We start from the raw sequence: 17,336 nt of genomic DNA on the forward strand, positions 1-17,336 counted from the left end.
TGTCCTGTGGATTGAAATTATGAAGTTTTAAGATGAAATAACTTTAAAATTATTGATGGAAGACTAAAAGCAAAGCTGCATGCTTTTCAGGAACCACTTGTGGGCTTCAGCTTTGCTCTCAAGTTTCTTAATGAAGTTTTAGTGGACTTTCTAACTAGTAGTAAAATAGCAGTGCTATCTAGAAATAGCTGTCATATATTCCATGTGAAGAGCTGCTCACTATGCCATGCTGCTGTTAGTACAGTTAAGGTCTAAAGAATGTGGTAATTGGAAGTTGGATAGGTTGAGGTTGGTAAAACTTGTACTTAATAAACACATGGATTATTTTGAGCCCATGTGCATTCAGAATTAACTTTCTATACCTATTCTGCTGCCAGGACTTCTTGCGTCAAGTAACCTTTATGGCAGAGGGGGGCATGGTGGTGTGAGGAAGGGTCCCTAAGCCAACACTTCTCTGTGCAGTCAAGTGATGAACAAACAGCACTTAAGGCCGTGCTAAATCTTGGCACTTAATGTGACTGCGACCCAACTTTACCTCCTGTGTTACAGCATGTCATGGCTTTTTTTAGGCTTTCCCTTCTAAGGAAATATACTCAAATGTACCTTGTATATCCCTTTTCTCATGTTGCTTCTCTTTGACTACGTAAGTAGGATGGGGTGGAGTATACATCCCTTAAGTGCAGTTTCAGCAGCTAAAATTAGCCTTCCAGGACCACAGTCCACAGATATATTCAGGTAGCTAATGATGTGAATCACAGTTTGGAACTTGCGAGCTGAAAGCGGCTGTTTTGTATGGAAATTCTTCATCCAGTAGACAAGGCTGTGGTTTAACTGATCCACAGTAACATAAGGCATGGTCTTGGAGACCAAGGATCATGCTAACTGAAGGCTGATCTAAATATATGTCCTTAGGTATAATATCAGGACCTATTGGTACACTCATACCATGTTGAAGAGCTAACCAGCCTCCGGGTATTTTTGCGGGAGGTGTTTTTGCTGTGCCCTGTGTTTCTTATTGTGATGCTGCCACTCTCTATGCATGGGGACATAGATGTTTTCTGCTCCTTTTTTGGCTTCTTACTCCCATTGAGAGAGTAAAAACCATGAATCCTGGCAACCATGCTGGAGTTGAGAAAGGCTATTAACATTGCAGCAGGCTGTCGAGCACCATCCCTGCACAAGACCGAGTGTATTCAGGTTTCATGGTGCCTTCCCAAGCTAGCAATGCTGCTCGTGGTTACTTCCCTGTGTACTGCTATTAACTTTCATTTTGAAAGTACTTCCTAACACTGTAGCTTCGTCTCCTGCCAGTCTGGCTGATACCACTTGGATTTACACTCATTTTCAGGGACTGCTCTGTCTCCACTTCTGCCATTAGTGTCAGCACAGTGGTAAAATGTTGTTCCTCCAAGTTGTCTCCATTTTCCTGTAAGGGCAGTTCATGCATCATTTGCTATAAAGGTTCTGATAGCTCAGCAAATGTTTGAAGACGAATTGATGCTCTTTTGTGGCAAAAGGCCCAGTGCATAATTTTACATTTACTCTGGATAACGTGGCCTTGGATAACCGAGTCGTAGATTTACTGTTGCAGGATAGAGTGTCTGAGGGTTTATCCAGCCTCACCCCCCCTCCTTTTTTAAATACTGTCATTTAATCCTGACAAGCAGGCACAGGCATATCTTTGGTTGCGACCAAGCTTTCGCTGCCAGCCAGTCTCTGGGTCCTAAACTGACTCATCAGTCAGAAAGATTAATAACTGCTCTGCTGGATGATTTCACTTGTTGTCATGGCACATATCCATTAATGGAAAACAAATATTCTCTGGAAAATGAAACACAGATCGTGGTGTAGTGGCCAGCCAAGTCCTTTTGGCCAGATGCATAAATTAAAGCATATATTAAGTGTCCCTTCAAAGTGAGAACTTCAGGTTGCTTGCTGCATGGCATTTTTTAATTTTTTTTTTCTTCATTTTAATGGGGACTGTTCCCCTACATCTGGAGCTGCAGTGTGAATTTTTTGGCTGATAAAGGGTTGCTGAGAAGATGTTTTCAACCGAGTTCATCTTTCCAGTGGTAATGCCTTTTAGCATGTGCAGGAAGGTTGAGGGTGTGAAGAAAGAAGTGCAGGCAAGCAGTGCAGGAAATCTTTGCGTTACAGCAGCCTGACGTGTTTAAAAAATAAAGAATATCCCCGAGGAGCTTTGGTATGCCAAATGTGTTAGTTAAATTAGTATTGAGTGCTTGTACATGGCAAGCCTTCAGAAGTGGAAGAATGTGGGGCTCCAAACGCAGCTTCCCTCTTGCAGGCCCCTTTCTGCTCAGGAACTCAAACAGTGCACGCACCATCTGGCTTAATCATGGGAAAGGGGGATAGGGCTTTTTCCCTTCCACCCCCACTCTTCTCTGTTAAAGATCCCAAAGTTCACTTTCTACAGTGGGACTGAGTTTCTGCTGTTTAGTTTGAGAAAGCAGCACCTGTAAGCTCCCCCCATCCCAGTGCACTTGATGGGCTTTGGGTGGGTTTCCTAAGGCTGGGAAAGCAAACTGCATGTGGCTATGTGGAGCATCTGTGATGCAGCAGTTGGGTTTAACTAGCCTGAATCTTGTTATGTATGGCGATGGGCCCTACAGTCTGTACACACTGATATTTGCTTGGCTGGAAAGTATGTTGTGTGGCTCGTGTAGTTTGCCAGGATAATAACTCAGCAGGGAGTACCTGTGGAGCAGAGCAGGGGGGAAAAAGGGGAAGAGAAGCCTACAAAGAGCAAGTTACTACCAGACCCTGTTAGAAACGGTCACCAGTTTTGTTGAGAATCTTACTTTAATCGCAGCATTCTTTGTTTCATTTCTTTGACCAGGAGAAAGTTATTGTTTCAATCAGGAGGAAGCGTATAAATGTTCTTTAACGAGTTTCTGCATGGGGAGGAAAAGAGATACTGATTAAAAACCAAACAAACAAAAAAACCCAACCAAAAAACCAAAACCCTTTGTTTTAGGTTTGCTGATACGGATCTGTCTGCCTTCCCGATATTGGGGCAGCAGTAGGTGACTTAGGCCCTTTCCAGATATAGAAGTCATTTCTCGTAAGTTGGCATTTGTCACCGCTACCAAGGGTTTACCCAAAAAAACCTTATGGGTAAAAGTACTTCATTCATTCATGTGGGAAGGTGTGGCTGGATTTGGTGTTAGAATGGATTTTTAAATTCTTTTTTTATTTTATTTTATTTAACAAAATTGGTTTGCATTTTTGGGTTTTAGCCAGGATTTTCTGAAAAAGAAACTGGAATGGAGTTAAACATTTATTGCTTCCCTTTCCTCCCAGGAACATCTGACTGACTAGAAATAGGTATAACACAATAACTCAGCTTGTGACGGCTCCAAGCCAGTATGTCTGTAGCATCCGCCTTTGTTGTACCTATGTATGTGGATGGTATATGGAGGGGTTTAGCATTTATTGTAGGTCTGCCTTGAACAGAAGCATTGCATGGGGATTCATTTTTTTTAAAATCAATCTCACCATGTATAATAAATTCCACCCCCTTTCAAACCCACTCATGCACTTGGATTTCTAATGAATAAGCCTGCATATTTATTCATGAAGATTAAAGAACTGTACAGATAGAGGCAGCTGGCTGAACTATTTATTTATTTATTATTTCCCCCCCCGCTTTAAATCTGCTGACCTCTGATTAGGAGTAAAGAGGAAACCCTTCCTGATGCACTTAGGCTGTTTGCAGGCTGGGACAGACAAAATGGCTCAGCTCTTTACTGCTTAGGTACAGACTGTGGTTTCATCGAGTGGGATGCAGAGAGGGGAGAAAGTGGGGCTAAAAATCTTCTGTTTATTTTTTAAAAATATACCAAAACCACAAAACAACTTGTTTTCAGGGTATGCCTTCAGCACTGTCTTACTGCAGAGCCCTCAAACATCTGGGCCCTGATTCGCATGCAATGGCTGTGCCGTGGTAAGATGTGAAGCCCGTCTTTGTTTTCCGCAGGCCCTGTTGCTGTTGGGTGGCATCGCTCTCTCCTGCCTCGCTCTGGACCTGCTCTTTCTCTTGTTCTACTCGTTTTGGCTGTGTTGCCGCCATCGGAAGAGCGAAGAACATCTAAATGCTGACTGCTGCTGCACGGCATGGTGTGTCATCATTGCAACCCTGGTGTGCAGGTATGGTTGATGCCTGAAAGGGATCTTCCCTGTAACTTGGGGTGGCATATCCCGTGCGTGCGTTTTCATGCTTGGTATGCTGTGTCTGTAGTTAGGCAATGTTGGCAGTAATCCCTCTTTCCACTTGAGATATACATATAGAGATATATATATGTTTTAAATATCTGTAATGTATTTTCCTCCTTTCTACCACTTGCTGAACTGCCTAATGGTTTGAGCAGTGTAAAAAGGAATAGCTAATGTCCTGCTCTTTGATACTTTGCAAGTGGTAAATCAAGGACACTGTGCCCTTGGGAGCTTATCACTTAAATAGGATGAATAGAGCTGAAATATTTATCAGGTCTAGGTGGAGATCTCTTAGAATCTGGTGTCCAAAAAGAATGACTATGTGGGAGAGTAGATTAAGAAGAAAGAGGCACAGATGACTCTTTTGGGTTTGGAAATACTGGTATTTGACTGGAGTGGACATTCAGATTTTTGCAGCCTGTGTAAGACACTGCTGCATTTCATTATCTGTACTAATGTGCCGTCTCCAAGGGTTGCTAGTAATGGTGCTAGTGTCAGCAACATTTCACGTTATGACTGAGCAATAGAAGCTTTTGGAGGTGAGGTGAAAAGAAGGGTTGCTGGAAAACAAAATAAAATTAAGTAATTAGTGGAGAACATGTGCAGAAGTTAAAAGGAGAGAATTTACATTTTGTTTGTTTTCTGATTGGTGTCACTTTTTTTTGGGGGTTGGTTTTTTTTTTTCAGTCAACACAGATGAGGATCTGATTTCCTAGAAAGTTAACGATGGGGCATCCGAAAGCAGGGACATGTCTGCAAACTTCTGGAAGGAGCCTTGGACTTAGTTTGTTTTGACTTGGGCAGAATGAATACTCTGAGCTCTATGGACATGTGCTCTGAGATTGAGCACTGTGTTTCTTACCAATCCCAAACATCATCTACTCTTGCCCAAGACTCCAGGTGGTGGTAGTTGCCCCTCCACAGAGCTGGCAGGTTTGGGAGTGGTCCTCTGTTCAGAAAGGAGGTAACAAGAAGATTGTATTTTGCAGTGTCTCGTGGCTCACTTTTTGTATTAACCTGCTGATAAGTGGTGGATCTAGTATGTGATCTTTTTGGAGGTGGGCATGTTCCCTGAAGGCCAGGCTTAGCTGTTCAAGGGCTAGATTGTGCTACTAATGCATTTGTGTATTTGTTCTTTTGAGGCACATACTTAAGAGAATAGAAAACCCCTGAAGTATGGAACAAACACTGCAGAGCAGACGTTATGTTGTGAGTTTAGCAGCTGGGGATGGATTTGCCCATAGAGGCGGGGACTCAGAGGAGGGGAGCTAGTGCACTAGCCAATATTGCCATCTTTGCAGGGAGCTTCTATGTGCTTTGCTGACTGCAAATAGGTGCCTGGAATGGAAAGGCAAACCAGAGAACAACTTGCAAAGAAGAACTCTCAGCCTTATTCACCTTTCTTTTTAGTGATCTCAGGAGCTTCAGCTGCATCCATTCCAATCCACTGAAAGTACTGTGGTCCTAACCCTTTCTTACGGAAGCTCTAGCTGATGCTATTTATAGTTTGCTGCTGCTACAGGCTCTTATTAGCTGTTGTTATGCAGCATATGTGTCCAAGACAGCTGCTGCAGAGTGTGGTAGTTGTATTTGTTTTTAATTGTAGAAAGGGTGAGAAGGAGGTATTCTGCACATCTCCTAGAGCATGTGTGAGACCATTTAAAGTTGGAAGGTCAGCGCATAAATTCTGGTAAACTTGATGTAACTCCCAGTCAAGACTGCAAGCTGGAGAACTGCTTAGGCTTCCTTAAAATCTGAACTATTGGTTCTCATCCTTGGCATCCTATTTGTTTTTGCAAGTATTAAATGCAGGAGTATCCTTAAAACTAAGATTCTACCTGAATCTACAGTGATATTGGATGAATATTTGTCTTGACTTTTTTAAATTAAGTTTTACATTTCCACTCTGAAGTCAGGGCGCTTGAGCAATCGCAGGTTGGTACCATCCGTGGTGAGTGAAGGTGCTGTCCAAGTGCTGCCGCGCTCCTGCAAAGCTGATGTTGGTTTTCTGCCCCTCTTACAGCAGCTGGATGTGACAGTGCACTCGAACCAGTGCCTCTTGGTGCTCTGTGCTCAGCATCTGGCTGGGTATGCAGATACGGCTTCCCACAAGCAAGGAATCTAATCTGTGCTAGCAGGAAGCCCCTGTTAGATACCACCCTGTTACATACCAACAGTTAAAGATTAGTCCACTGGATATGTCCTATCCTAGCTATGTGTTACACATAACAGAAGTACCAGACTGGCAGATGCTGTTGCGTTTCAGAGTGATGGGGAATAAGGCTATTCTGAATGTCTGCCTGACAGTAGGCTGATCTGGGAGGCAGTTTGTAGCACCGTATGCAAAGGGAGAGAAATAGCTTAGATGCTGAAGCAGTGAGAGGTCCCAAACAGCAGCTGGTCTGGTCTGTCCGAGTACTGTGAAGTGGACTGTTGTCAAGAACTAGTTAACTCTGGTTAAGTCCAGCTGTGCCTAGTACATGCTTATCTAGGTAGTACTTAATCCCAGAGGGCTGTTTACTGTGAATCCTGCTGAGTGCTGTGGATCACTGTTTCCTAATGACTTGATATTTCCTGCTGAGCAAAAGGGAGAATGCTGAGCTAGCAGGAAAGCATAACTGGTTAACAGCAGCTCTCCAACAAAATGACTCTCTAATGAGTCTTCCCAGTTGCTCTAGCCACAAAGCTGCAGGAATGATTTGCCTAGACTATTCCTTGAATACTTAGTTAATGTCTAGTCCTTAACAATTTTGATGGGGTTTCTGTGTATGGGGAGTTGTCTTATAAATCATCTCATCCACCAGGATGAGAGGACCCTAACTCTCCCAGAAGGGAGCTCAGCTCTGAAGGTGGGTAGGAAGCTTTGTAGAGAGGATACCTGAAAGAAATGGGTACAAATAGATGGTGAAAACTTGCTTTCTCAAGTGCCAGTAATAGCGCTTTCCCTTGGTGCGAAAGTGCAAGGTGGTAATTAGACAGACAAATTAACATTCCTCCTGAGAACATGAAGTCTAAAAAGGGCTCTCCTTATGAAGTTCCTGTAATTATAGATGACTTGGTGTAGTTAGATTATTCATTTCTAAGGATGTGATGTGAATGGCTAGTGTTCATCTTTTCAGACTGGTGACTGAGTACCCAGAGGGGTTTTCACTGTGTGTGCATGGATATTACAATGGGAGGATCTCTCCACCAGAAGGCATGTATATGCTCTCTGTATCAGATTAACGCTCTGCTGTTCATGTATACCTTGTGTAATCCAGAAAACATTTTTTTGCAGGTCATGTTGCAAGCTAATCTGGAATTACACTTGATTTTTCTTTTCTGGTTCTTTATCAAGGGATATCCTAAGCCTGTGTGGGTCTTGCAAACAAACACCAGGAAAGCTGTTCTCCAGACTTGGATATCTTGAGTCTTGCTGAAAAGTGATACTGAAGTGTGTTTACACAACCTGCAGTACTTTAAATCACACTGTTTTATCTGTAGGAATACATAGAAATCATGGCATGTTGCTCTTCTGTCTCATGTCATATAACTCTTTGAAGAGCTGGTGTAGCGTACTGTCTCTCTCTAGTGTGTTTCTGTGGGTGTGCACCAGTGATGATAGTGTTAGGCTCAGGAGTGCAGTGTTTTCTTGACTTAAATGTAAGTGGGTTTCCTAAAACTAACCAAAATGACTGAGTAGCCAAGTGGCTTTTTAAATGCAGTATTGAACAGCAAGAGCAACTCTTTAAATGGTCTGTAAGAGCTTGATAGATTGATTTTTTAAGATTTTTATTAAAAAATGAGTGAGAAGGAAGGCCGGGGAGAGGTAGGGATAGTGGAAGCGACAGGAGTCTGACAAGGGTAGGTTTGGGAGGAGGAATTGAGGATGGGATGGTGTGGAGAGGTGTGTGCGTGCTAGGGAGGGGGCGGCGTGACAGGAGCAAGAGTAGCAGAAGTGGAGATGACTTTCCTATAGAAGCATTGAAAATGTGTTGGAGTATCTTTCGGAGGGTGCTAGGGTGGAAAAAAGCTGTGTCATTCAGGAATGCTGTTCTTGTATCCATGCTGCGTGACAGAAATGCAGGCTTCCCCATTGGGTGATGATTTTGTCATCCTGTACTGGGAAATGGATCTGCTATATCTTGGGCTACAGAGCCTCTTGGGGTTTGTGCAAGAAGCCATGTGATTTGTCCTGACCTCAAAGATTTACACTGTTGGGTTAAGATGAGTTGATCTATTTTTACTTTAAAAGAATGCGCTTAAATACAAGGAGCCCCTCTGTTTCCCTGTAATCAAATAAAAGGTAGTTAAAAACTAGTGCAAATCCTTAAATCTGCTTTAAACAATAGCAACTTAACACCAGTGTGTGTAGGCAGGGATTTGAAACAACTGTTGGATTTAGATGAAGCCACATGCAAACAGAAAACTAAACACCATCAGTTCTCTCCTCTTCTCCCACCGGCAGTTCCCGTGCTGCCTGCCCTTCAGCTCTGCCCCCTCCTCAGTCACAGCATGGGTCCAGGCAGCTGCTGGGCTTCTGGGCTTCAGGGATGGTTTCCTTCCCTCTCTAGCGTGATAGAAAGGGGAACTGCCACAAAACCGTACAGCTTGCTCCTAGGAGAAGGAATGGCTGTGTAAGTGGCCCTTGCTAGCACAGGGCATGAATGCAGATCTGGCTTTTGCTGGCCAGTAATGGAATAAATTAATGCTTTATGTGTAGTTTCCAGTGAATGTGTGATACGCATGTATAGAGGAATTTGTTACTTGAATTAAATGGCTTTTATCCCAATTCCTGTTGCTCTAGTGTTTTCTTTCAGGAGTAGTGACTCTGCCTAGAGGGTTAAGGGCAGTCAAAGATGTGGTTCATACAGGGCTGGATAGGAAGCCTACGGATGGCTGCTGGGGTGGTTCTTCCTTGAATAGGGTAATGAGTTTCAAGTCACTTGCCTGTATTTGCTAGCGCTTCACAAATGGTACCTTTGAGTAAACTGGCTAATGTACCTAGCTGTGCTGCATCTTTAAGGACAAGATGACTGCTGCTACTTCAGAGTGCTGTTTCTGAGTCTTTTACACCAAAATAGTGCTACTGTGCTGGGAATACTGAGAGCCAAGCAGCAGGTTTTGGGCACTTACCAAGCCTTTGCTGAAAGAAAAGGCTTCTAGTAGCTGTAACAGGCTGAATAAAAATTGCTCACCCATTAAAGGGGTCAGATTTGCATATTCAATGTCAGGAATGTTCTGGAATTTATTTGGTGTCTATAGTAGGAAAAAAAACATTGAAGTTTGCTACTGCTCAGGAGAGTGAAAGAGTCTGTGTGAATTTGTTTGCTCTGATAAGACAAGGGGCATTTCAAGCCCAAGGTTTGTGATTGCAGTGATGGGATGCTGAGTTGCCTTATCCTAAGCATAGCTCTGGATCTGCAGTCTCTGTAGTTCAGGAGGAGGGGGGTATTGTGTCTCCTTTTATCCCCTCCACTCCCCTGCATCCTAGGCATGCGTTATCAAGCTCTGATAATAGCTGTAACCAGGGAGGAATGCAGAGGGCTTTTCTCTCTTTAATTATCAGCATCATTTGCATTAGGAGAATGTTTGAGGAATGGTGTTCATGAAGAAAGAGACTGAATTCTTGTATTAACACTAAATAATAAGAGTTACATACCTACTACCTCTCTTTCTGTATATGATGTAGGCTGCCTACTGTCCCTGGAAGGCTCTTCAGCTGAGGCTTTTATGGGCCAAGCTGTCTATAATTAACAGAGATTCAATTGCTGGAAAAAGTGTGAGGCTGACACAGATTTTCATAGTGGCTCTGCTTCCAGTGTGTGATCTTTGCTTCCATTTCTTGTATGTATGAGGAGAAAGTAGAAATGCAGCCAAGTGAACTATATTGTTCTGCTCACTCTGAAGTGGATGAGCCCAGGAAAAGAAGGATGGATGCTGTCTTACTGCAGAAGAGGAGTGAGAGCAGAAGTGGTCGTTTGGACTGCAGATTGATGTATGTGCCAGAGCAAATCTGTGCAAGGGTCAGTTATTTAGACAAAGCCCACTCTAGCCTGCCTGCTTGGGTTCATTTCCCAGCCGATGATGCTGGTGAAGAATGCCTAATATCCTTTAGTGACCCTTCCTGTTAAACAAAGGCTCTACACTTACTTGTTCTGAAAGGTGTTGTTTGGCTTGTTTTCTTCTTCTCTTATTCCTCCTTCAAACCAAGTAGTGCTATAACCCAAGCACAAAGTTGTTGTGAAGAAACTGTTTCATCCAGAATAACTTTAGATTTACACCGAAACCATCACCACCATCTCCCTTTCCACTACCACAAATACAACCTTGGTGTCTTGAGAACCTTCCCAGAAAAGATCCTGGGTGCTCTAGAGGGTAATGTTTGTTTGCCCTGAGTTTAGTTGTGTGACCCCTTCACAAGTTCTTTCTTCTCCTATTATTAGGAGAAATGAGTTTGGGAAGAAGAACTGTGAGTTCCTGCAGTGATGGGGTAATATAAGAGGTATTGCTGACTTGCATGGGATAATCTGCTGGCTGCAGTTCATCTACAGGATCTTCCTCCTTTAAGTGAAGCTTAAGCTAATATGGTTTACTTCATAATTGGGGCGGACTGATATACGTGGACAGTTATGGCAAATCAGCCTATAGGTGGTAATTTGCTAAGCAGCTGGAGTTGAATTGTGTCTGCAAGCTTGAAATTCACTTGCTTTAAAAATAAATAGTCTGTTGTCCCGGTAAGTTATTAAGCCTTCCTTCCCAGTACTCTAAATCAGTGAGACACAAATGCTCTAATGGGAAGATAAATCAAGATATATGATGTTCATAGGTACTTCACAGTGTAGAGAAGAGGGCATGGAAAATGTATCTAGAGGAACCACCACCATGGGCAAGTAGTCAATGCAAGCTCTTTGTGTCCTGCTTTTAAAAAAATGTCATGAAACAATCTGTATTTCATGTCCGGAGAAGGCATGCGTCTCCTGACATAGCAATGGTAGCTCTTGCAGGAGCCACTGGAGAGCCGCTTGGCTGGATGGATTTCTGGTTGCCCATGGCTAGGTCTGAACTCTCTAACAGTTCTCTAACAGATTTTCATTATTGTACCATAAATGACACATGCATATTGAGAAGGGATGGTGTTCCACTGTTCAGCATATGGATGCTGTACAGAGAATCAGTGGCTGCGTGGAAAACATGGGCAAATGTTTACAGGTGAATTTTTTTAGTGGTTGTTGAGGATGTTGAGGAGCGTTGACTACCCCAGCTACCCTTTGGGAGGCGAGTGGAAAGTGCTGATGTGACTACCAAGGGTGCTGTAGTGTTAAGCCATGCATTATATAGCTTGCCTTTTAGCTTTAACTCTACCCTTTCTTGCTTGCTTTCTCTGCAGTGCTGGAATTGCTGTTGGCTTCTATGGGAATGGAGAGACCAGTGACGGCATTCATCGGCTGACGTACTCGCTACGCCATGCAAACCGCACTGTGGCAGGTGTCCAAGACCGGGTAAGCACTAGGAGACACACGCTGGCAAATGAGGAGTGTGGGAATGAGCAGACTTGCTCAGCACCTCTTCTCTTGTATCTGGCTGTGCCTGTATCTCTTCCTATTTTTTGTTAGTCTCTGGACTTAGAGATCTGCTAAAATTTCCATTATGGAGTGGTGATTTCTTCAGCTCTTCTAAAAATATCAAAGCAAACACAGCTTGTTAAATGAAGTCTTTTCTCTGCTGGGTTTAAAAACAGCTTCTCTTCCACACCCAGAAGAGGAGGCAGGCCAAAGCAGACAAGTCTCTTAGTAAAATGTATCGTTTTAGTACAATCAGTTGTTCCTCTGCTATCTCTAATTTCATGGTATCATACTGCAACCCTCATGGCTGCAAAATGTGTTTGCAAAATGTGGCTACATATGTTAAAGGCTCAGCGGAGAAGCTACCATAGGACTACTTGCAAGCAATCTGCTTTATAGGTGTTTATAAGTTGCTTTTGAAGGGTAAGCAGTCTGAGCCTCTTAAGACAGATGACTAGTAATCTGGAAGCTGTCCATGACTTGCTAGTAAGAATGAATCCTCTTTTACTTCCTTGACTTCCGGTCCTTTAATTATTTTTCTCTTCCCCCCCCGCCCTTTTCTTTCTCAAACTATAGGTACTAGATACCGCAGTGGCCCTGAACCAAACAGTGGAGCCAAACTTGCTCATCCTGGAGGAGATGTTCACGAAGCAGACAGACTACCTGCATGTTATCCAGAAACTGCAAGGTCTCTTGGATGATCTGGTCAGGCAAACAACTGAGATCCCCTTTTGGAAGAATGAAGAGCTGTCTCTGGAGGAGCTGGCAATTCAGATTGACCTCTATGACTGGTACAGGTGTGTAGCATGCCGTAGTGTAGTGGCTGTAGCATCTGTTTTGGCCCATTTTGCAATAATGATGTGTGTTTTCTGGGTGGCTGCACCAAAGGCTCTATATATTACTGCAGGTGCTCTTGGCCCACCCAGCTGATTCGTTTCTTACAGCAAAATTGCCTTCAGTTTAAATCAAAATGCATGACAAGAACTTTTTTCCTTAACTATGTTTATTACCAGCTGAAGGGAAACTTACTCTCAATGTACAAAATCTGTAGCTTGTGTTCTAACACTGGGGAAAAAAACAGCCACAGAGACAGCTACTCTTTTGTCCTAATAAGTGTGTTGTAGTTGTATGACACATTAACTAAATAGAGTAGAAAACTGCACTAGTTCCGTAAATTAACACCACACCCTAACGTTCCTTTTTATTAAACATATTTAATAAAAGATTGCATCAGCTGTATTCCACAAAAGAAAACCTCTGTCCACACAAGTGGAATAAATAACTAAAGCATTTTCTAACAAATGTCTAGGAAGTTCAAGAAGCTGCAGTGCCTCTTCTTCACCTGATGGTGTCCAGTTGCATATAACTTTACACTAGAACAAGATTAGCAGTCTCATTTCTCAACAACTGTGTTTGCTGGGTGTGTTGTGTAAATGCTTTTACCTGCATCGACTCCAGACCCAGCAAATATCCAGAGCTCTCTGGAGATTAATCGTTAGTGGTGGCTTTTACTTGAAGAAAAGAAGGGCTACGTTTTTCCCATGAGTCACACTAGCTTCTTGATTTGCGCCTTTTATATACCAGTTGTTCTTTGCAGACTATGTTTTTGTTTGCTGCAGGTGGCTGGGATACCTGGGCCTGCTCCTGTTCCATGTCCTGATATGTTTGCTGGTGCTCTTTGGGCTCATTAGAAACTCTAGGGCCATTCTTATGGGGTAAGTCCCAAGCACAGTGCATAAAGAAGGCCAGCTGAATGCAAGCGCCTGCTAGTTTAAACCTCTAGACTGTTAGTTGATATCAAGGACTTCTGAGACTGAACATCTTAAATTTGCCTCTCAATGTAGAGAGACTTTGTAGAGCATAGCTCTGTGGATAGGATTAGGGCTGTGTATGAGAGATCTTCACAGGTAGGTTCTTGGGCTATAAAATAATAGAACAGAATCACAGAATGGTTTAGGTTGGAAGGGACCTTAAAGATCATCTAGTTCCAACCCCTCTGCCATGGGCAGGGACACCTTTCACTAGACCAGGCTGCTCAAAGCCCCATCCAACCTGGCCTTGAACACTTCCAGGGAAGGGGCATCCACAACTTCTCTGGGCAACCTGTTCCAGTGTCTCACCATGCAATGGTACTGGTGCAATGGTACTGGTGCCCATTGCTTTCTCATCAAAGATGAGGAACTCATATGGGCCGTCTGCCTTCCACTGGGTAGCATTGGTAGTCTCCATTTGCTGGGATATAGTAATGTGAACATCCTCCCGTAAATTTACAGGCTTTAAAAATCTCCCTTTAGTTCTCTACAGTTGTGAAGGCATTTGTTAATCGATGATAAGCATTGCATACATCTACACAACCTGGTAGCATGTCTTGTGTCACGATTTGCTCTTGTTTACCTTTGGCTGTCACACCTGAAGAAATGTTAAGCTGAGAACAAGCAATGGTTTGTACCATTGAGGAGGAGTCTTGTTGCCATGGTACTGCAATATTAATGCATGTCTATTTCTAAAAAGCCCTGCAAATGCTGCCATACTCAGGCCCCATTACAAGAAAAAAAATATTCCTCTCCCTATCTTGTAGCTTGGTTTAGCTTGGCACATTTGGCAAAGATACTGGTATCATAAACATAGTGACAGTTTGACAACTGACATGGCCAAGAGTTTATCCTGGTACATGGTGATGCCATTAATAATTGGAATGCATATTCAGATTTATTATTTACCAGATGACTTCATACCTGGCAGGTTATACAGACAAAAGTCCAAGTGTATGCACAGATGGTAAACCCAGGGTTTAAATTAGAATCTCATTCCCTGTTAGCCAGAAGTTCATATTAAGGCATTCCCCAAAGGGAGCACATGGCATAAAGAAGCAAGTGTATGACAGCCAAGCAAGATGGTGAAATGCCAGTTTTAGATCTTCTAGCTAAGCAATCAGTTACTGACCCTGTCATCTTCATTTAAAGTAAAACAACAAATGTGTCTTATTGATTACCATGCTCAGCTGGAGGCACCAAGCCTTGTCGTCCGTATGTCATAAAACCACAGAACTGATCCATGGCTGATAATTTTTGCATCCATTTGGAAAAAGCATAATGAAGTTTTAGTGTCTTATTCCAGAGTTATGCGCACAGGTCAGTCTGGTGAAGCTTCAGTACTTCTGCAAGATGAGCCACAGATCCATTCACAGAATAGGGATTAGTCAGAATTAAAATAAGTTGGTAAACTGAGGGATAGATTTTTTTTTTTGAAAATGGAGATCCATAGATTTATTTTTCTAAAGCTCTAGTCTTCAGTGAGACAAATGTAGCAGAAAAGAGATATGTCCCTTCCTCTCAGAGATACTTGCACTAGGTTTGAATAAAGAATATCTTGGTTATGAGCAGGTTTTTGTTTTGTTTTCTTCAGGGTGTGGGTGGGAGGGAACCTACTTGTGTTTCAAAGCCTGAAGGAAAAAGCATCCCTGAGAGAGAAAGCCAGTGTCCCTTTAATTTGAAGATAGGGATACATAAAATGAAACTGCTTATTAGTCTGCATCCCCATACCTGAGGGAGTTGAGGAGCACTGTTGCTTAAATATCTCTAGCACTCATAGTGACAGCAAAGGTGAAGAGTTAATGTGCTGGTTGGGGAAGTGCAAAAGCCTTTTCCACTGGTGTATGCTAGCTGAATGTCACTGAGACCGCTGCTCTGTCATCCCTCTGCCTTGTGTCTGCTTGATAGCAGACACTTCCCACTATTTCTGTCGGTAATGAGGTGTAGCTGTCAGAACAAAACTTTTAAAATCAGTGCAGAGATGGACTTGCATGGCAGCGGTAGGCACCTAAACTGTTGCTCTGAACTGTTTGCCTGCAGATGAGTGTCTCTCTCCTGAGGTTATGTGGGATGCTTAGGTGCTGTTCAGGTGCATGCAGTTTGGAACCAAAGCCGGGTGTCCTAACAGGGGCTGAGTGTTCCCTCCCACTGTCCGTAGCTGTGCAGTGCTTACACCTGACAACTTCATTTATTCTAGAAACAGGAGGGATTTGTCCAGTTTTGGATCAGTATGTTTTTGTGGGGTTTTTGATACGGCATATTTTTCTTCAAATATCTTTTGGATCAGGGAAGTCCAGAATGGGAATAGTGAGAGTGGTGGGACTGTAGTCATCCATCTGCCGATCTGCCTTCCCTACAGCCACCTCTGTGTCTTTGTGCCTTTGGCTTCCCTGCTAGAAGCAGGGTGAGACTTTGCTTCCACCCTCTTCTTCCCTCCCCTGCAGCCCCAGGGCCAGGTAACATGGGAACCAACAGCTGGACATAAACTTCTCTGGTTGCTGCTGTCCACAACATAAAACGGGATAGTTTGTCTCAAGATACAGTGGTTGATAATTTCTTGGGTTTGGTAATTGCTTTGGACTCTAAATAATACATCTTGTGAAAGGATCTGCTTGAAATCAGAGCTTCTACATCTGCCATCTGTCTGTCTCCCACAGGGTGTGCTTGCTTGGGGTGTTTGCCCTGGTTGTCAGCTGGGGATCCCTGGGTCTGGAGTTGGCTGTCGCTGTGGTAAGTGGCTCTGATCCAAGTCCCATTCACCCTTTGCTGCAGGTTTATCAGACGCGAGATTAATGTTATGCTGTGCCCGTTTTGTAGCGCATCTTGTTCTAAGTAGCTGTCCTAGCAATTTCCATCTATGAAAAGTACAGAGCTCCTCCTTTCTCCATGGTGTGGCGCGCTAGCTAGTACTCCAGCACTGCTGTGGTTGTGTAAAGCAGTGCTAGTAGGGATGACTATGAGAGACTTCAGCATCTGAAACACTCCTATAGTACAGGGTTCCCTGATGTTAACCTGGCTCAATTGCTCTTTGATAGTGGTGTTCTTTGATATTCCTTTTCCCTTTTGTCTTGCATCTATCTAGGGCTCCAGTGACTTCTGTATTAACCCCGATGCTTATGTCTCCAAAGTGGTTGAAGAGAATGCAGTGCTTAGTGCTGGTAAGTGCTAGGACTGGCTTTGGCACAGGGTACTGAAGCTCCAGCTGTCACATAGGAGCATGGAAGCGGCTGAGAGTTTAAGGCTGTGATTGAAACAGAGGAGCTTGCATACAGTGGGAAAAGCATATGTGTGTGGAGGTCTGGAAAACCAATGTTCTTCACAAAGAAGCATTTATACCCTGGTCAGAAGTGCACATGTATGCTTTTTTTTTTTTTTGTCAGAAGAGCCTTCAGAACCTTTCTTCTGTCTTGGCCCTTAGGTGGAAATAACTGATAAGATGGAACAACTGAAGTCCCTGGATTATTTTGCTTAAACGTAGCACTCTTGAATCTTGTTGTTCTCTCTAAGTGACAGAACTGTGGCAATAGCAGTGTGAAGTTTGAGTTGTCATTTTTAAAACTTGCTCTTGGGTCTGTATTCCTGAATTTAGAATACTTATTTTTATATCTATTATCAACAAATAGATAATTTTTTCTCTTAATGATGGCTATAAGTAGTAGTCTCTTTAAAGCTAATTTAAAGGGTAAATGAATGGAAACTGCCACGAAGAAGTATGAATTTCCCTTTCCATTATAAATGCAGTATTTTG

General features: G+C 43.1%; 1 protein-coding gene across 4 annotated transcripts in view; it reads left to right on the plus strand.

Annotated features, from left to right (window-relative positions):
- TTYH3 (tweety family member 3) overlaps nucleotides 1-17,336 on the plus strand; it is a 75,807-nt gene that overhangs the window by 36,524 nt on the left and 21,947 nt on the right. For all 4 annotated transcript variants that reach the window (XM_052772666.1, XM_052772667.1, XM_052772669.1 and 1 more), the window contains exons 2-7: nucleotides 3,998-4,167; nucleotides 11,603-11,714; nucleotides 12,354-12,574; nucleotides 13,397-13,492; nucleotides 16,246-16,318; nucleotides 16,671-16,746. In XM_052772666.1, the coding sequence (XP_052628626.1) occupies nucleotides 3,998-4,167; nucleotides 11,603-11,714; nucleotides 12,354-12,574; nucleotides 13,397-13,492; nucleotides 16,246-16,318; nucleotides 16,671-16,746 (748 nt within the window). The remainder of the gene's footprint in view (nucleotides 1-3,997; nucleotides 4,168-11,602; nucleotides 11,715-12,353; nucleotides 12,575-13,396; nucleotides 13,493-16,245; nucleotides 16,319-16,670; nucleotides 16,747-17,336) is intronic.

The sequence above is a fragment of the Harpia harpyja genome, chromosome 21 (genome assembly GCF_026419915.1).
Source record: "Harpia harpyja isolate bHarHar1 chromosome 21, bHarHar1 primary haplotype, whole genome shotgun sequence".
Lineage (NCBI taxonomy): Eukaryota > Metazoa > Chordata > Aves > Accipitriformes > Accipitridae > Harpia > Harpia harpyja.